Here is a 21,453-nt window from a genome sequence, read left to right on the forward strand (position 1 = left end):
TAAATCACTTGAGAACAATATTCGTATTTATATATTATATGTTAAAAAAGTATTTTCTTTTTTTGTTTTTTTAACCGATACTATTTTCGGTTAATTATTTGAATTTATTAAAACATTAATATTAATAAATATTTTTCAAATTATATAGTGAAATAAAAAAAAATATATTATATAATTTTAAAAAACAAAATATCAATTCAAAATAAATACAATTTTTTATTAAAATTAAAAAAGAAAAATTCAAGAAGAAAATAAGAAAAATATATCACTGATTCATAAATATAATATATTTTATATTGCTTTTTTTTATTTTTTTATGCGAAAATATGACATCATTATCTTATATTCTTATATCAATCTTATATTCTTTAAGAAAAATAAAAAATACATTAATTATGGTGATATATGGATAAAAATGATGATTCATAAAATAAAAATCAATTAATTAAAAATTTTTTACTTATAATGATTATTATCACTATAATTATTGTAATTGTTCATCCTGATAAAAATTTATATCATAACACATTTACATACATTCTTCAAGAATATTTTTCATTAAAGACATTCTTTTCAATAATTATTTTTAAATGAATCACTGTTGAAATTATAGTCTAGAATTACAGAATACGTTCCATGTTTTATAAATTTATTTTGATATTATTTCCTTTAAATTGTTTCAATATCATGTTACTTTTATTTAGTAATATTGATTGTTTAATATAACATTTTTTCATCTATTCCATGAAATTCTGATAATAAATTCCTCTCTCGGAGAGTGAATAAAACATTCTAATATTATTATCATACACGAGATCTCGCATTTATCTGTTTATTTCAATTTCTGACAGTGTTCGTTGAATGAAAGTTCTAGAAATAAATACATAAAGATATTTATGACAGAATTATTTAAATGATTGAATTAACATAGGATAAGATTATCGGATAAATAAAATAATTTTCATAGTGATGAAATTCAAAAATAAATAAATAAATGTTTATAGAAGAATAAAAAATAATTTATCTTGTTTTTTTAGAAATGAAATCTGTTTTTCTAATTCTATTGCACAAAATAAAAAAGATTGGCTTAAAAATATAGTTTATTTTCAGTTTATTTGTTGAAGAGAAAAATAACTTTGAACTCAGAATTAGATTAGCATGTTTTTAAATACAAATTATTTTTATAACACGTGTTTTTATTTGTTATAATATTTTTATATTAATAGTTTAATATTTTTATTAAAATTAAATTCATAATATTTTGATTTTATATTTCGTATTTAATGTTTTCAAATTAATTGTTATTGTTTTATTCTGACAGAAAATTATTAACAGAAAATTATTTTAAGATATTACATAACACTTATTATATATTGTACGAATATTCTAAGATATAATTAATAATTTTAATAACAAATTTTTTAAATAGTTATAATTACTTTAATTATTCACACTTAGTTTAAAATACAACATGAAAAATAAAACTAAGGAAGCAATATATCTTTTAATTTAATGCGTAATCATATAAAATCATGGTTTTTATTTTCAAATCTAGTTTTAAGCATAATAAACAGATTAACTAGAAGTTGAAGAGCAAGTTTTTATGAATACTTTTTATTTGCGGTTATTATACCGTGAATAAAATATAAATTGAAAAAATATATGCAATAAAAATATCACAATGTGAATTAATTTTAAAATTATAATTTTTTAAACATATTTAAATTTATCTAATTGAATTTGTGTTACACTAGATATTACGTAATTAATGATCATTTTCATAATGTAATCTTACTCAGTGATATATATAAGAAAAAATATAAAATTTCTTAACTTTTTTCTTCATTCTTGTTAAAGATTTAATTAAGTAAAAAACTGAACGCAATATCGAAATCAAATTAACATATTATTCGAATATTTTGTTTCTCAATGTGACGGAAGAAAATAGAAATAAAAAGACTTTTAATGTTTTTCTTACGTTCTCTTACATTCTTTCGTTATGTTAAGTATACACTTTTAATTATTATGATCTTCCAACAATCGTCATAAAAAAAAATGGTAGAATATATAAGTTTAAAATTAAATATTAAATATGTTAAAAAAAGAATAAATTATTATAAATTATTAATAGATTGCAGAAAACAAATAAATCGTATTCTTAATAATATAATAAAATTTTCTTATATCTTATTATTTAAGAGAAGTTTTTATAACTATGATTAATTAATACCTCATATTTAAATAAAAATAAAAAAAAAAGTAAAAAAATTCATATATTTATATTCATATTCTATTCTATATTTCCTATTTGGTCTTTTTATTTGTTCAAATTTTTGATATTAAGCTCAAGAATAAAAAACAAAATATTATTATTTCACGCTATTTCCTCTTCTTTAATTATTCAATTTCCTATAAGAAAAAAAAAAACACTAATATATTTTGCATGAATGGAAACTAGAAGTAAATACGGATACATTGTCACATTGATTAATCAAGTACGATAAAAATGTGTAATAATAAAAAAATTCATTAAAATGCGTAATAATAAAAAATCAAATATTTCCAGAAGTTCGAATAAAACGAAGGTAAAAGTACAGTATGAGTATTCCAGGTAGAGTTCGGTCGTCATTGTTCCCACCTTCGACCATTATGGACCTCCACGATTAATCCTACCACCAGTAAGCGGACATATATAAGTGCCATGAGCCAGAGGACTTTTACAATCGTACAACTAATAGCAGCTAACACGTCCAGGTGAGTGTTTCGCGCGTCTACAAAGTATGAATTACTTCATAAATTCTTTAATTATCTTTGAATATCGATCAATTTATACAGCAAATGTAAGGATTCATCATTTAATATATAGATTATCGTAACGAATCTAATTACGTTATAAATTTATTTTAATCTTGTGTTAGATTTTTCAAAATTAATTTTAAAATATAAATTTTGTTTAATCTCGAATTTATTATGTTTTTTTATATTAAATTTTCAAATGGTGTTTCAGGAAAAAATAGTTTTTATTTTTTAATGTTTGGATGCCTTGATTTGGATTTATAAAAGTGTTTTTAATTGTAACTCTTAATTTCTTAATAGCAATCATGAAGGTCTCAATAGTTTGTTTGGTCCTTATGGCGGCCATTGTCCTCGTGGCTGCTCGTCCAGACGAACCTGTATATACAACTAAATTTGACAATATTAATGTGGACGAAATTCTGCATAGTGATCGTTTGTTGAACAATTACTTCAAGTGTTTGATGGATGAAGGAAGATGCACAGCAGAAGGAAATGAACTCAAACGTACGTATAACAAAATCTTATTTATTTTATAAAGAAAAACAAAAAACAAAAGAAAAAAAGAAGAAAATCAAATTGTATTTAACAAACTATAAGAAGTATGATAAATTTTGAAATTTCTTAGAAATTTATATTATATTTTTTTAACTTTTTTAATTTATAATTTTATTTGATTAGTTTTATTATTTAATGGATATTATTTATTTGATTGATTCGAATTTTTTAATGTTTATATGTTTCCTAATATTTCAAATAATTATCGATTATTGCAAATAAATCATTTGGTATTATGGCTTGACGATGTAATAATAAATAATACAATATATAATGATGAATAAAATTTAGAAAAAAGATGTCAATTTTTAAGTCACACATAATATAAAATTATACAGGGTTAAAACATAACAGAGTTTTTTATATAAAAACATAGTAGAATATAATATAGCTTATTAATTTAATAATCTCACATATATCATATATTTCATTTTGATATTATTTTTCTCTAATTAATAATTCCATTTTTTAGGAGTCTTGCCTGACGCTCTGGCCACCGATTGCAAAAAATGCTCTGAGAAGCAACGAGACGTGATCAAGAAAGTGATCAAGTTCTTGGTCGAGAATAAGCCAGAATTGTGGGATGCCCTTGCCAACAAATACGACCCAGACAAGAAGTATAGAGTCAAATTCGAGGAAGAAGCGAAGAAGCTCGGCATTAATGTTTAATTCAATAAATTGAGAATCATCATTGAAGATTCATTTATAAAAATTATTCAAAATCTTGATTAATATATGTAGACGATATAATAAGCAGTTGTAGTAAATATGAAAGAAGCGGAAAACAATCTCGACGTGACAATTAGTGTAAGTTTATAACAGGAATAAAATCGTCTTTTGTGAATTTATGAACTGTTTGTTTTTGAAAAAAAAAAAAAAAAATTTCGACGAGGGGGATCAGTTGACCAGACGTGATAAAATTTTAAATTCGTTTTCCTGTTTTCAATTTCATGCACGAAAAAAAAAAGCATTATTTCGTATTCATCGTGTGATATATGGTCATCCATCGTATCATTTTAAAACCGGTAAGAAATATCGAACGACGACTGATTATATAATTTTGAAAGCGATCTTTGTAATTTTAATAATTCAATTTCGATATAAAGTCCTCTATTTTCCTCGTGTCTAATGTTTACTGACAGAAGAAGTCTCATTACAAAGTATTTACAAAGTTATCATAGCATTAGAATGCATAAGTAATTTAATTTTTTAGCCGTGATTTTTTTCAAATGATCAGATAATTTTTTATTAAAATATTTTTTATAAATATTTCATATAATTAAATGATTGAAATTTTAATTTACATATAGATGATATTTAGAATAAAATTAAGGTTAAATTATATTTTACAATAATATTAACTGATCATCGATGAAATCATGAATTTAAAAATATTCTTAAAAATAATAATATCTTGCAATTTAAGTGCAGAAAGAAATCTTCATTTTTTGTATCTCATTTTCAATATTCATATTTTTTTCTATCTATCTTTTATTTTCTACAAAAACTTTCCCTTATAAATCGTTAATCGTATTATGCAATACTATATTTGAATAGTATACACGAATATCGTGTATTTCCTTTTCAAAGTTTAAACTTTCTCCCGTAGCCAAAGCAAAGTTCAATATTTCATTATTCAGCGATAAATTTAATCTCCATAATTCTCAATTGCCATAATTAACCGCTTGGAAATTGGAAATCAAAATGGAAATTGAAAATAGAAGAAGAATAATAGAAGATCGTTAATTCATTTGTCAAAAAAAAAAAAAAAAAACAGCAATTTATTTTTGAAATGAGATTATCCAATAGAAAATTTCTTCCCTCCTACACTGCACTAAAAGTTACAAAATACGAATTTTTCTCCTCGATATATGTATTTGTCAAAAACAAATCCTGTTGAAATTCCTCGACTTTAGAGAGACAAGGTGTTTGACTCTGATAATTAACAAGAACTTTGGAGAAGGTGAAAGTAAAGTAAGGACTCGAAAATATATGTCAAGGATTTCTTCTCTAACCAATAAGGCGACTATATGTCGCGTCGCACATGAGTTGCACAAATTGATTACGCAGAATATTGGAAGTTGAACTTTTCCACGCAAAATAAAAAAAAAAAAAAAAAATACCAAGAATGGAGAATGTAACGATTATCGGTCTACGAGTGGAGAAATTCAAGAAGAATTTTTTCAAGCATTACCAAGAGCATTTCCCAACTTTGTTTAACATTACTTTCGACCCGATAGGCACTCACAAGACCTCACGTGCCATAATCGGTTTCCTTCTTGGCTTTTTTATGGGTGTTCTTTTGTACGAACTCATTATCGTTGATTTACAATTCGACGCATATACCACCGTGTGTCTCGGTGGTATTCTGATTTTGATGTTATCGATTGGATGTGCTGTTTCGATTCAGGTGATTATTAACACGTTCAGTTTTCAATGAAAAATAATTTGATCAATGTTCTAACATAAAACTAAAAGATATTAAAATATTTAATTTAAGGAGAGGAAAATTTTAATTAAATTTTAAAGAATTGATTAAATTTTATTTTTATTTTCATTACAAACGCGAAATCATGAAAGCTCTAATGTGGAAATAAAATTTATAATTTTTATTGTTATTGAATTTAAATATTAATTTAGATATTTATTAAATATAATTTATTTATATTTATTTAGTAAAATTAAATATATAAAATAATTTATATAACAATTATTTTGTGCCTTAACTCTTTTCTTATTATTATTATTAGATAACAAAAAAAATATTTGGGGAAAAAGATAAACAGAAAAGATAAATGGAGAAAGTGCACACAAGGTATTATAATATTCTTGAGACAACTTTAGAAGATTCGAAACAAACTGATATGTAAAATTGTCAGATAAGAATTTATTTCTTAAATTATAAACGATTTAATTTTGCATTAAAACAAAAGCAAATAGCAAGATCATTTCGTGTATTATGTGTTTAAACATTTTAAATCAAATTAATTAAAAAATTCTTTATAAAAATTCTAATTGCAAGAATAACGCGTGAATGATAAATTTTTGATTCTTAATTTTTTTTTTTTAATAATATCTAATAGCAAACATTAATTTTGTTTTTCTAATAAATATTTTTTTTGTTAAATACATGATTAATTTATGTAACGCAAAATAACATTAAAATTAAAATAGTGAATTCAATTTTATTTTTGAAATTAACAATCACAATTATTTTTCATAATTATTTTTCTCTTTTTTCTTTTTTTTTTTTTGCATAAGAGATACAAATTTTTATATAATTATAAAGAAAAATTCCGATCAAATTTTATCCATCTTTTATATGTTAATCTAATTGATAGAGTTTTGTCGCGAAAATATTTATTTCTTATGCAATTGTGATTAATGTATATGATTCTATGAAATTGATATAAGTGTTGCAATAACGTGTTTTATAAGATATTCTAATGATTTGCTCGCTTATTTTATTATTAGCACACATTATAATGTGTTAAACGATAACAAACATTTAGCAATGTCGTTATATAAGTTGCAATAATTATATTATTCATCAGTTGAATCAATTACGATTAAATGTATCACATGTATTTTTAATTTGATTGATATATTATGATTGATATTTATATACACAATATTTTTCCATCGACTATTTTATATATTATTCTATGCATATAATTTTATGCATGACAAATAAAAAGAAATAGAAATTGAAAATTTATTTCAATTCATTTTTAATGATCTATTCAATCAAATTATAAATTTTATAAGAATATTGTTAAATATTTCGTTGAAAATGTAATACAATAATTTATATAAAATAATATATGTACATAAAAAATATTATTTTTATTATAACAGGTGAGATGTATTTCCATTTTAACGATTCCAACATTTTTTGGACGAGCTGGACGAAGCGTGTTACGAGCATTGATTTTTGGATACGTAATTGCTGGACCATTGTTTAATTTGTTATTTAACACTAAGGAAGTAATAAGAACATTTGGATGCACATCACAACTGACATACAATCTTACCAAGACAAGATTCGATTTAATGTTCAAGCCATTCCAACAGGTACATTACATATACTTATATAACATGTTTACTCACATTCATAATTATTCTGAACACTTTGATTTAATGATATACATAATATACGATTTTTATGATTATTAGAAATAATAAGTAAATAATAACAAATTAATAATTAAAAATAATGTTTATTATTATATCTTACAATATACAATTAGTTAGTTAATTTAATTAATTTTATAATACGAATAAAAGTACACGTATATTGATAAAATATAATACATTATATTATAAAGTTTGAATAACATTGAATGTATATTTTTAACATCGATAATAATTAGTATATTTGTGATAAATAAAACTTTATTAATAATAATAATATCTAATGTAAAAAAATCAGATCATATATACATATATATTCAATCTCATTGCTTCGTATATTTTTGTAACGAAATTTATTAATATTATTACCTTTGTTTAAAAGGCAATCCATGCTATGAAAGCGGATGCAAGCGAGATAAAAGACACCCTCTCTTCGATCAGGGATTTGATGAGTCCAGTTGTCGAAGAAATAGAAGGGGAAGAAGAAATGATACGGTTAAAAGAGGAGAACGATTATCTAGACGAGTTGCAAGGTGATTCAAAAAGAAGCAAAGAAATGGAGGAAAAGCACGAGAAGAAAGTTGAAAGTGCCAAATCAGAAGGTGAAGTGTACGAAGCTAAGTATAAGAAGAAGATTGAAGCTCGATGCGAAGAGCAACTTAGCCGAGGTGCACAAAGATGTAGGTGTGTTTAAAAATTATTATAATTATAAAATTGTCTAATTGTCATTCGTTATTATACTTGGCACGAAAAATTCTCTTCTATTATTTCCAACGATATATCTAAATTTATAAATATAGTTAATTAGAATTTATATTTGTATAAAATTTATATTTTTTTAGGGATATGTTTGGCACCGCTTATGACAAATGTTACGAGAAAGTGTCTGTATTTGTTGCTTGGCTAATATGTTGGCCAATGAAGCTGACTTTCGTCTGTAATCTGGTCCAAGCATTGGGTGGTTCTAGTATCTGTGATCCTGAGGGAAAAGTCGATAGTGGTATAGGCGAGGGATACGTCGCTTTAAAAAGTACGTATTTAAATCTTTTAACTTTCTTATTAATATCTCATAAAAATTAATCGAAAAATTGAATACATTAATTTTTTCTTTAAATATTTCAATATAATTAGATTATTTCGAAAATTAGCAAAATTTGAAGAAAAATTTAATCTTTTTTTTTTTTTTTATAAGATTAAAATTCTATTGAATAATGCATGTACCAAAATTCGAAAATAACTAAATGTGCAAAATAAATTGATTTCTGATTTTTAAAAGTTGTTCACGATTCGTTCTGTCCATTTTTTGAAAAGATGCATACGTCATTTATTATTTTTTTTTTTTTCAAAAATTTTTCATCTTTTCTGACATTTCAATTCTTCAATCATTTCTCAGTATATCTGTAAGAGATATCTGAGAATAGATTGATAGATATTGGCATTAAAAAAGATTTATAAAAACCATAATGAATATTGAACGACGTGTGTCTGACAATGATTATAAATGGTTATAAATGGATATGATTGAACCTCAGATTTAAATTCAACAATTAATCAATAGTTGTCAAAAAATTATGCACGCGGAACGAATCAAAATAAAAAATTGAGCTCAAATAAATTCAATTATTTGATCAAATAACGAATGATGAAGAAGAAAATTTTATTTTTTTTCTTTTTTAAGAAAGATTCTTCTTCTTCCTTTGACACGTTGCACGTGTCAATTGCACTTGAACCACAGCTTGTGAATCTCGATTTCCTATGTTAAAGTTCAACGGGACGATCATTCTTCAAAGGTGCCCGAGACGAATTCAGCAGGAGCCTGAAAGATGCGAAACTCCAATACAAAGTGAAAGTACCACCGGTGATTTTGGATCTTCAAGATACCGAGGACGCTGCCAAAGCTGTTGTACACGAATTCTCTGTACGAAGGAAACTTTTCAAGTCCGTGATGACCCTCATAAAGAGATGCTTGTCGTTTATATTCCTGAAGATCATTCTCGACGCTCTGAGTTACAATGACAAATATTTATCAGATATCGAATTCGACAACGTCTACGTGACGTCTTATTTCCGGAGAATAGACGCGAGAAGGAAAGTTCGTGGCAGTTTGACTTTGTTGCCGTTCAAGAAACTCGAGAAGAGGAAGTTCATCGACCCCTACCATCCGATACCGACCAAAATCGAAGGACTTCACTTGATAGGTCAGCTGGTTAAACTTCTTCTTGAATTCATCATCGTCACCATTTTTGTAATCCTGGATTGGCTATTCTACGAAGTGTTGGATATAATCAGAAGGCACGCTTACATGGAATATACTCAGGTAAAATGATAATCTTAAGAAGTAATCTTTAATTAAATGCGAATTGGATTTATTACGCATCGAGGAGATGCTTTTGAAATGCATAATTAATTGAAAAACAACAAATTGAAGTATTTCCATATAACTCAATGAACAAACTTCGTCCAACATTTATATCAAGTGGAATGATCTTCGATCGTTCTCTATTCCCTTAATTCAAATATGAAATATATTGAAATAAAAAATTTTTATCCACATTCCTGTGAATTAGAAACATAACATAACCCCTCTAACGTGCCTTTATTTCTTTTCTTTCAGAGAGGCCACCACGATCTGAGCCTGGAAATCCGAGGTACCGGGGTGATCGCGTCGTTGATTCGAAGCGCGGTCCGCGGTTTCAACGTGAAGAAACGGGTGAAAACCGTAGTAACGAACAAGGCTTGCCTACCACGACCCACGAAACTTCCTGGCTACATAATATTCAAGATCTACGGTACCTTCTTCTTGGTCTTCCTTCTCATCTTCGGTTCCATATACACGCAGAGGATGCGTCGCGGCATTTGCTCGTTCTTTTATCGAAGAAGGGAGAAGAGGCGGGTATTGTACCTCTACAACGAGACTCTACGGCGAAGGCTTATGCACGCCAAGTTCATGAAGGCCAAGGTGAGGAACATGGCCAGAACACGCCGTTTGGAGTACGAGATTGATTTCTGGTTGGCGCTCAGGCTCAAGTGGCCGAAACGTTTTGGATGGTTGAGATACTTCGAATGCGCAAGGGAGAGGTGTTTGATTTGCGAGGATCCGGAGCCCAGGAAGGGGCCAAGGTATCGGCCCTGCCCCAATCCGAGTTGTCCATTCTTGTATTGCGAGGAATGTTGGAGGGATGTAGGGAGGATTTGCTACGCTTGCGCAGAGCTCTCTGACACGGAGACGGAAGAATACGACACTCAACGCAGTGATTTCTAGATTTATGATGATTTATTTGATCGATTATATATAAAAGAGGATATTGGTTTATAGGACGATATTAATTGTTATTCATATTTGAAGTACATCTTCAATATTCAAGGATATAGTATATGTGTATTGTTGAGTATATCAATTTAAGTTTCTTGAAAAAAATGATAGAGATAAAGGAAAGAAGTTGGAGATGAAGTATGTTAATAATTCATATGTTAATACTGTGATTTTTTTAATTGAATGTCAGTTATATATTAATCGTTGAATATAATTCCGGAAAGTGGAAAATGAAAAGAAGCGATGAAAAATGATTCCTGAGGATAAGAAATATTTTTAAAAGAAATTATTTTCCGAGAAATATGAAAAATGAAAAAGATGCCCTGATGTTTAATATTAAGCTTTATTGAATACAAACTTTTATAAAAAAAAAAAAAAAGTTAGAATAAATTCGATTTATAATTAAATAAATGAAATTTGAGTACAAAGGAAAACTTAATAATTCAATAAATTTATACAAATCTCGATTATTAATAATACGTATTATGTTAAAAATACGTTTATCGTAGCACCAATTTTTTTTTTTCTCAAGGCTCTAACGATACTAATCACGAATCTATTCACTGGTTATTTTTAGATAAATTACTATATCATTGGAGATAGTAAGGTCATCTCTACGCATAAATCTCGCGTAGCAACATCGACAAGAAATCTCAGATTCCATGAAGAAGAAACGAGAATTTAAAACGTACATTTTACCATATTGAATTTACGCGGGATCCTGGGATGGAATACAAAATGTCTCGAAGTAGAATCATTTCTAGTTTAACAATACAATAGTTTGTCGATTCCTGGGAGTTATGCGCCTCTTTATTAAATTTCCATGAAATCAACATTGCATCAAGATAACGTTAGCTCAAGTATAACGAGTCCCAGAACGATTTACATCCATTTCACGTAATTCAAGGAAATGGATGTTGCGATTATACGATGAATCCCCTCGAATACACGAGGACATGAGATTTCGCAAATTGGTTAAATTCTGTTCACATATGTACGATAAAAATAATGCCCCTTGGAAGAAGGATATTGAATTTAATCATTGTTTCACCATATTTTTATCCCTCTTTTTACCCCTTCTATTATCTTCTCTTCATAATTTTAATATTTTTAATAATTTAATTTTTCCTACGAAGACAGATGCAATTTTCGAACTTTATTATTTCATCTAATATTATCATTTTAATATTCCGATATTATAAAATATTCAGAAATATAATAAAATGGATTGGACATAATCCATTCCAAGTTCAAATAAACTCATATTCAATGTATACAATGAATCGCTTGATTCATCAAAACTCGGCATTCAAGAGGAAATGACCCTTTCGTGCGCATTTTTCCTAACGAATTACGTAGTAGATACAATTTCCTTTGGTATGATAAGTAATTCGTGCAACTAACGAGCCATGCAACGAAATATACATATATATATAAGATCTCCACGCTAACGAGCTCAACGTTCAGTAATCGAAAAAGTCAACAACGGTGAATCTCTCTCCCCAAGATGAAGACTATACTGATTGCTCTCGTGGCTGTTTGCTTCCTGCTCGGTGAAGTATTCTCAGAAGACAAATACACGACGAAGTACGACAACGTCGACATCGATGTTGTCCTCAACACCGAGAGACTTTTGAACGGGTACGTGAACTGTTTGCTGGATCAAGGCCCGTGCACCCCCGACGCTGCTGAACTTAAGAGTAAGCAAGAAATTTTGTATAATTTATATCATAGCTATATATAATTCTGTAATAAATTAATAACTTTGGAAGAACAAATTTTAAATCCTCTTAAAAAGTTAATCTTCTTAATAAGCAATTAATTTAATCAAATTATTATATCGTTATTTTTTACAGACATTACATATAAAAATGAAAATAGTATCTAAGACAAAAGTGGTGCTCATTCATTTTCTAAACATTCTAAAAAAAAAAAAAAAAAAGCTTGGAGGTAAAATAATATTTCTTTTATTCTTTCCCCTTCGAATATTTTGACAACCGTGTCTAATAATATTAATTACGATCGTAATTTTGTTAAAACCGCAAAAAAGAAGGGAAGGAGTAAAGATGGGGAATAAAAGGGGTTCACTACGGTTCGAGGAAAGAGAAAAACCGCAGCAGTGTCGTTTCAGAGCATCATCGCGAAAGTCGTTACAACGTACCTACGCTCGGATGTAATGTTGAACGAGTCAATTACGATACGTTCGCATATGCTCGTATGCATATTCTACTGATGTTCAGAACGCCGCCGTTTCACGGCCGACCGCAATTTTATGAGCGTAGTTACTATTCCCGAGAAGCAAGGCCGCCACATTAAATCGGTGTTCTTTCCTAGCCGGAAAAAATGATCCTCGCGTGTTACAATTATTCGTGCATAGAATTTATCCGCTTGATTCTTTGCCACGAATATTTTCGACTCGAAGGAAGCGATCAACTTGAAAAAGGGATGCTAAATTCGAGGACGATACATTCGATCGATTTTCATATTCTTTTTTTTTTTTTTTTTTCTCGAAGAAAATTTTCTCGATCGCCTCCAACGAAAAATCTTATTGTTTTTATTCTATTTCCAGCCACAAAATTTTCCTGATTTTGCATTCCCGATTTTTGTGGAATAGAAAAAATAGAAGAGAAAAGTTGTTGTACGAAAGATATCAGTTTATTAAACAAGTTTATTTATTAAATTATATTTGATATTATAATTGAAGTTTATCTTATTAACGTGTAAATAATTTTTGATTAAAATTACAGAAAATCTGCCCGATGCTTTGGAGAACGAGTGTTCACCTTGCAGTGAAAAACAGAAAGAAATTGCCGATAAAGTTGTGCAATTCTTGATCGATAATAAACCAGAAATATGGGTTCTTCTCGAAGCAAAATATGATCCAACAGGAGCTTATAGGCAACATTATCTTCAGAATCGGGTTAAAGAAGAAACTGATTAAATTAACCTCGCAATTCAATGGTATTTTCTTTTAATTTTTACTAATAATTAGATTGTTGCATAATGAAATAATCAATTTTATCAATCTGTAAGTCTGTTCAAAAATAAATGACTAAATTTAAAGTTTATAGGTGAACACAATTTTCAATATAATTTTATTAATATATTGTAATATAATTATATTCCAAATTCGAATAACAATATAGATTTGGAATTTATAAATATGTAAAAAATTATTGATAACATTAAAAGAATTTTCCAAGGAAAAGATTGCATTAAAGGAACAAACAATCTTCCATTGACAAATATAATATTATTTTATTCAAGAAATTATTAACTAAAGTAACTTTAAAAAGTCTTTAAAAAATTTTAAAGACTTATTTATTAGTCATAATTAAGCGAAAAACTGTTCTCTCGCAAAATTTCGAATTCATAGTAATTTGCATACGATTAGCAAATACAATGTATTACAAGTCAGAAACAGCAATTAATTCGAAACAAAGTGATTAATGAATCCCCAACTAATTTATCAACTTCGAATAGAAAGACAGGATCCAATTCCAAGTAAAAATGGAATCAACTAATATATAGTAATAATGAGTTGAAGAGTCCAAAGAAGAAACGAATGCTTGAATTTTTCATTACTCTTTGAAATTCATCTATATTCATCATACGATCTTTGACACGATGAATAACAGTCTTTTTTCTTGCGTGAAAGAAACAGCCAAGTTGTAACTCGATTGAGATCCTTGACAAGAGATTTTATCCAAGAAATTGCAATTGCATTGTGTTCCTTATCACGTTATGTACACAGCTTTGTATTACTCAAATTGATTAATAATAGGTAGAGCATGACCAAGCTATAATTTGCGATCAATCGCACGCCTGTTACGATAATGAAAACGATCGATTCAATTGCCTACGTGATTTTTCCTGTCTCGTTACTTTATCGATCACTGGACCGTGAAAAGAAGAAAAATCTATCTTTGTTCAAGTTGAGGACTTTACGCATTATGTAATTTCCATGCTCGATTTCTACGCGAACGATGGATGGAAAATTTTTAAAAATCATTCTCACGAGAAAGATTATTTTTAGATTTTTTTTTTTTAAAACATCAAAAAGTATTTGAGATAAATTTCATCGTTTTGCACTCGTATATCAAATAATGTAAAAACATCTCGTTCTTATTTATTTGAAAAAATTTATATACAATATACTATACGTATTATTCAAAACAACGCACTTGTATATCTTATATTCTTTTTCAGACATCGATACATTTCTAAATTTTACATTTAACGTTCAGTTTTCTCGAAAACTTGTCACAAAAGGAAGACTATTAAAATTTTACGTAATTCTTTTAATTAGGAGAAAAGAACTGTTTGAGTCAAAAAAAAGAAAGAAGAATTATCTTATCCAATTCTCTTCCTCTCTCTTTTCCTCCCGTAACGAATACGTAATCCGTAGCAGCTTCCTACTGCTACCGTTTACCCTATCACTCCCCCCCCCCCCCGCGTCTTTCGAAAAGAAAAGGCGAAAAGGAAAGGAGAACATTGTAGTATAATCTCGTGCTACATTTTGTGGTTTAAAGTTACCGAAAATATCCCGTATCCGGACATTCAAGGAGGCTGTAAAGCCTCCGTAACCACGTGGGTGGTCAAATCCCTAGGACTCACAATCCTTTGCTGCTTTCTTAGAAGTCCAAGATTTCCAAAGGGAACAAAGGGAAAAGAAAAGAAGAGAATAATAATAAAAAAAAAAAAAAAGAAAGAAAGGAAAAAAAGAAAAAAGAAAGAAAAAAGAAGGAAAAAACAGAAGAGGAAGACAAGTGTGTAACGGACGCGTGACTAGAAACAAAGAGGTGAAAAAAAAAGAAAAAAAAGAAAGAAAAGGAAGAAGAAAAAAGAGAGAGGGTACATACTGGAAATTGCGTTCACGACACACAGCCGATGGATCGCGTGTAGGTAAAAGTTAATGGCCTCGCGGTGGCTGTTGTCGAATAGACAAGAGAGCGCGTTTTCAGTGAAAGCGGCGACTTTTATGAACTCTTCGGGACACTTTATTGCCGGCTCCAGCTTTTTTAGATGCATGATACCTGAATTCCACATAGATAGACCCGTCATCCGTGAAACGTCTTTGAGGTAATAAAAAGGATTATGGGCTCCTCTGGAAAGCTGGCTTGGGAACCATCGTGAAACTATTAGGCCGATATAAATCATGTTTCGTGAACGTGTCTAAGCCGTGAGAGGGTTGAATTTCGTTGAACAAAAAGGGGGAAGTGAATCGAACTGTTCACTGATTAAGCTGATTGTGAATCGAATATTTCATTTCGTGGATTCTAGACTTTAGGAGGTGATGAAGATTAATGATTCAGAATTTAATAAATTGCTTTTGTACAGTTACAGTTTGGTAGTAGATGAATTTGATTTTTGTGTCGATGATTGATCTCAATAAAAAGTTTTATAGGATGAATAAGTAGGATAACTTTGAAATAATTGATTAGAAAATGTTTTATAAATTTAAAGAAAATAAAGTGTAATTTTTAAAAAATTGAAAATTAAATTGTATGAAAGATTGTACAAGCAGAAACTCGTCAAAAAGAGATGTCGAGAAATAGAAATGGTTTCGGTCTAAAGATCGTAAAAAGAAAAAAATGATTTTCGTCAGAGTTTCAAGAAGAGAATCATATATCATCGGAAGAATTGGAACAACAATTAATATTTCGGCCTATGACATGTTAACAAAAACTTGAATCAAGATATATAGAAGAGGAAATCTTTAATATAAATTCGTATCATTCATTGAGAAAAATATCAATACTTGTAATATATTGGCAATTCGTGGAAGAATAAAACAATCTTTTATCGAATTGATATTGATTGATCTAAATTAAAATAATAACGTGTTATAATTTCACATATACAAATATCTTGAAAATTTTAAATTTGAAAGGATTCGATTGCAAAGATAAAAAGAATTAAAAAATTAAAAAAGAATAAAAATTTGAATTAAACGATGGATAGGAATAAAGTAATTTATCTCCGTTACACCGCCATTCCACTCTATTCTTGTCTTCGTCTAATGCAAAAATTTAATAACGCTTCTAACTTAATAAATAAACCTTAAACCGATGCATCAATTTTTGTTTCAGCCTCTGGAATCGATTCTTCGAAAATGCCACACGAATGCATTAACATTTCCATAATGTGGAAAAAAATATTGATCTTGATAAAAACGATTTCATAAAAATCGTCGAGGTGTTTCTTAATCTGGATAATTATCCTCCTTTCCTTATCTCGTTCCACGTATATTATATTTCGCGTATACATGTGTACGTCCAATCTTATTTTCCGCCACTCTTTGCCCGTGTCTTCCGATATAAATCGTAGTGGACGCTGTCACCGTATTCGATAGGCAAAAGACCGATGAACAAGCATCGTTACTCCGCTAAAGTAGCTTTTGACTGTCATTATCTCCTCTCAAGAGTCAATCTGACGCGGTATTATATCCAAGATGGGTCTGTGAGAAAGCGCACACGTGTCGGGTTGAAGACAGGTAGCCAGTTTCCCACACGTGGTTTTGATCGTCGTCCATAATTAATGCGCGTGACACGGTACAACCGGATATACAAAATCATTCGGTTTATCTACCCGGGAATTGTAAAATATCACGTTACTCTTCTACAACCATTTACCCTTGTGTATCTGTGCGCGACATCGCGTTACGCCTTGAATTTTAATTCGACGGCAAATCAATATTTGTAATGGCTTTTTAAAAATATTCGTCGAAGTAATTTTATCAAATTTGCTTATCGCGAATGTTCAACTTTGAATTTATGATAGTTTATTCGATAATTTATTCAGCTCCCTCGTTTATTTCGTTGTAAATTTTGAGAAATAGAGTAGATTCGAGTTATACAAATTTTTCTACACGATTTATTCGATTCAAAAATCTTTTCAAAAATTAAAATTAAACAGCATTTTATAACGAGAGCTTTATTATTGAATTTAAATATTATTCTTTTGTAAATAAAAAAAAAAAAAGGAAAATATAAAATATTATAAAAACGCAATATATGCAAAAATAGAGATATATACAAATTATCCAAAATTCAATTTCAAAAGAATTTTCACGAAGATCTTTCACGGTCTACTTATCATTGTGAAATCAGATCGTGTATTCACGAATATGCAAAGCTATCGTATAAACCTAAAGGTCGTTCACTATCTATTACACATCCCATTCTGGGATGTGATCAGCAACGTGACAAACGTTGTCGAAACAGGCGACGCGAAGAAATCCGCCCGGGTCGAATTCGATGAAACGGGTTGGCGACACGCGAACTCCATAAACCGGTACAAGCATCACTTTACGACACCACACAATCTCGACCATATCATTTTCTTTTCGCGCATTAATCAAACCGTAATACCACGATCGAGATTAACATAGAAAATTAATCTAATCGCATCCTTTTTCCCCCATAATTTCAATCAAATTATGACAATCGTTAAGAAAAGATCGCCATTATCATTATTCACCGATTTTTCATATTCTTTCAATCAAATTTCGATCGACATCTAATTAAAAAATCATAAAGTTTTCCTTTCCATCCCTTACAATTCGCGAGTTTCGCAAAGTGAACTCGAAAAGTGACCGAATTTTGAAGAATTAATTTTAACTTTTTGAAACAAATTTATACTTCGTGAAACTTTTTCATATTTTCTTTTTCATATAGGAATATAGAAATTATATTTGAATATAGGAAATATTGCTCCATTTTCTTATTTATTTCTTTTATAAAGAAAGAGAGAGAAAAAATCTTGATACCTCAATTTTTTATTTTGATATCCAATTTTGACGATGTTTATAAAATTATGAATCGTTATATATCTCTATGTAATGGCGGCGTGGCACGTGACAAGTGTAGGGCCACCTTTACGCGTTCGGTCTCGCGAACTGTCGCGCGTATGCACGCGTTTCTCGCGATGGGCAACAGGCAAGGGTATCGTGGTTATTAAGGAAACAGACGAAGGAACGAAACGAAGGAACAGGCGCGTTGGGTGGTCCCGCCCCGCTGTTTATGGGGCACTGCATCTGCTGGCCCCGTATAACCCTCCAACGTCGACCTGTGTGGTCCCACCTTACGTCCGACTTTACATTCGATTCACTACTTGCTAATGGTAGTTGCATTAGCATTAGGTGGCCGGCTCTGTCTCGGTATTATGAGCCATGCAGCATCCGCTGTTACGCGTTTTCAACCGCGATTATTGATCCTCGTTCGTTTCCCTTATTCGATTCGTTTGCTAATTGGAGGCGAGCAGGATGAGACGATCTTGGAGAAGATTGAAACGTTAAGATTAGTCGTTCAGATTATTATCCAGAGTAAGTTGGGATTATTTCTCGTAACACGAATGTTGCTTATCAGATTTGAGTTTTTTTATCCTCGTTCAATTAGCTTGGATTGAATTCTATTTAAATAATATTGAAATTTTATATGGTATGGATCTGTTATTAATTTTGAGTAATTAAAGTTCTTTGAACTTTTCTTTGATTTGAAATGATAGGTTTTAATTACGTATTGAGCTAAGGTGAGAAGATGAATTAAAGGATAAGAAAGATAAGAATATTGGATATATTGCGGAGTAAAAGGAAAGCAAACAGCAAAAAGTAAAGCATTTTTAATGTACAATAATAAATTTTAACGCTCACTGCTTCGAGTTCAGGTTACTTGAATTTAAAAAGCTTGAGTTCAGAAGATATATTTGACTGATTGGAAGATCAAGATATCGAATTGCAGCCGTTTCAAGTAACTTGGTTATTAATCCAAACGACTCTTCTCGGTCTTACGAATCATTTGAATCGAGATGAAAGTAACAGATAACGAAGGGATCATCATAGAAACAGATTTTTGTAAATGATTGTGTAAACAATTGAAATAAGTTTGAAGATGTATCCACCCGATAATTACATCTAAAAAAGAAAAAAATTATCCCTCAAAAATTAACATCAATTTCACCCCTATCTCAAACGTACATTCCCAACCACCACGCTCCGTCCAAAATTCCTGTAGAAAAAGAAAAGGAAAAAAAAAAAAAAAAAAAAAATAAAGGATATCGCCTACGATATACCAGTTCTCGAAGCGGTTCAGATGCACGTGATCGCCGCCTGCAGGGTGAAAAATACTTGTGCGCCCGAGCATGCCACGTACTCGATCGGTCTGGCCCGAGAAGGCATCGATCTCGCCATTGATCGATCGATCCGGAGGTCTTGGATAAGATGCTGTCGTCGTCCTGGTCTCGACCTGCTCGTCGTCCAGCACGGGGTGGACCACACGCGTTGTGTCGCCTCTCCGACCTCCCCTCTCTATCACTCCTTCGTATCCCTCTCCCCCTTCGATCCTTCCACTCCCTCTCCTTTCTCTCCTTTCTCTCTGGCTGGTTTTCAGCCCTCTCTGGCTGGTTCCCCGGAGAAGACCCACTCTCACTTCGATTCCTCCTCCTCGACTCTCTCGTTGCTCTCTTTCCTCCCTTTCGCTACCACGACCTATCGCCCGATCTTTTTTTCTTTTTCTCTCTCTCTCTCTCTCTCTCTCGCGCGCACGCGTGTCCAAGAAGGAAAGGTGAAAAGTAAGAAGGGGTGAAAGAAAGGGGGAAGAGTGAATAAAATACTGGATATTATTGTTGGCCGTGTCGTATCTTTTCTTTCTTTTTTTTTTTTTTTTTTCGACCTATGCAACTTTGTTCCTCTCTGAGTTACACGAGTTTCGACTTTGCTTGTCCCCCCCTTCCAACGGTTTTGTTTCCACTTCTTCTCTTTGCTGTTCTCCTTGTCGAGGAGGCGCGTAAAAATGCCCTCGGCCCCCTTCCCACGAATCTCGCTGTTATTTATCACGAATCCATGTGTTTTTCTGCCCGTTCTTCCCGTCCATCTTCTTATTATGATCTCTCGAAGGAATCTTGATCTCGAGAATCTGTGGATAGTTGCGCGAGATCGAGCTCGGAAGTAGCAATCCTTTGACGCATTCCTCCGCGTGCCGCTTTTCGAGTGCTGTTAGGTGCTAATTGATTCTGCAAACTATTCACTCGAGCATCCGACTTCTTTTCGATTGGATCCGTGTGAATTTTTGATGGAATTGTTAGCGTTATTTTTCCCAGTGTGCGAGATTTAGGAACACGCGGGTATAGAATATTTTAAATACATGTAATGATCGTTGAATAATGATCCTAATTACGATTGATTTATTTTCAATAACGAATTAGTATACAAATTCTCAACGTGGAACTCTTAACAAAAGGACGATGAATATATTATTTGGGAAAAAATTTCTTTCAACTTCTTTGAAACATTAAATATTTTCACATAGAACTATAAATCTCTTATTTCAATCTCACTTACAAGGATTAAAAGTAATAATGAAAATTTAGAAAAAATTAAAAAAAAACACTCCTCGATTCGACTTTAATACTACGGGAATGATTATCATCTAAAATTATATCTCCAGCCAAACTATTAAAAAAAAGAATCCCTAAAACGATCAAACGTTTTCCCCCTTCCTCCTATTCTAATCGATCTTAATTCCCCCGTAAACACTAAATCTACCCTCAAACGGGTCGCCTTGGCTATCCTCCGATAAACCGAGAATCAGCTTCGAAACGCCGATCATTATTTCTCTCTCTCTCTCTCTCTCTCTCTCTCCCTCACTCCGTTCAGC

The 21,453-nt window shown here is 30.3% G+C and overlaps 3 protein-coding genes across 4 annotated transcripts; all 3 read left to right on the forward strand.

Moving 5' to 3' along the window:
* Nucleotides 1–3,096: 3,096 nt before the first annotated feature.
* Nucleotides 3,097–4,199, forward strand: LOC122720259 (ejaculatory bulb-specific protein 3-like). Its single transcript, XM_043946840.1, has 2 exons — nucleotides 3,097–3,300; nucleotides 3,824–4,199. The coding sequence occupies exons 1-2, from the start codon at nucleotides 3,102–3,104 to the stop codon at nucleotides 4,018–4,020; spliced, it is 396 nt and encodes a 131-aa protein (XP_043802775.1). The 5' UTR covers nucleotides 3,097–3,101; the 3' UTR covers nucleotides 4,021–4,199.
* A 542-nt stretch (nucleotides 4,200–4,741) lies between these two features.
* On the forward strand, nucleotides 4,742–11,062 carry LOC122720256 (protein sneaky-like). The gene is made up of 6 exons (XM_043946835.1): nucleotides 4,742–5,761; nucleotides 7,210–7,425; nucleotides 7,868–8,169; nucleotides 8,328–8,515; nucleotides 9,276–9,802; nucleotides 10,100–11,062. Exons 1-6 carry the CDS (start codon nucleotides 5,480–5,482, stop codon nucleotides 10,745–10,747), a joined length of 2,163 nt encoding a protein of 720 aa, XP_043802770.1. The 5' UTR covers nucleotides 4,742–5,479; the 3' UTR covers nucleotides 10,748–11,062.
* Nucleotides 11,063–12,067: 1,005 nt separating this feature from the next.
* LOC122720260 (ejaculatory bulb-specific protein 3-like) lies at nucleotides 12,068–17,002 on the forward strand. Of its 2 annotated transcripts, XM_043946843.1 has the most exons (3): nucleotides 12,068–12,498; nucleotides 13,546–13,759; nucleotides 16,891–17,002. In XM_043946843.1, the coding sequence occupies exons 1-2, from the start codon at nucleotides 12,306–12,308 to the stop codon at nucleotides 13,737–13,739; spliced, it is 387 nt and encodes a 128-aa protein (XP_043802778.1). In that variant the 5' UTR covers nucleotides 12,068–12,305; the 3' UTR covers nucleotides 13,740–13,759; nucleotides 16,891–17,002. The 2 variants fall into 2 exon arrangements, with proteins under 2 accessions (XP_043802778.1, XP_043802777.1); XM_043946842.1 differs by lacking the exon at nucleotides 16,891–17,002 and having other exon boundaries at nucleotides 12,069–12,498; nucleotides 13,546–13,845.
* Nucleotides 17,003–21,453: the final 4,451 nt, after the last annotated feature.

The sequence above is a fragment of the Apis laboriosa genome, unplaced genomic scaffold, assembly GCF_014066325.1.
Source record: "Apis laboriosa isolate Shangri-la unplaced genomic scaffold, ASM1406632v1 scaffold122_cov146, whole genome shotgun sequence".
Lineage (NCBI taxonomy): Eukaryota > Metazoa > Arthropoda > Insecta > Hymenoptera > Apidae > Apis > Apis laboriosa.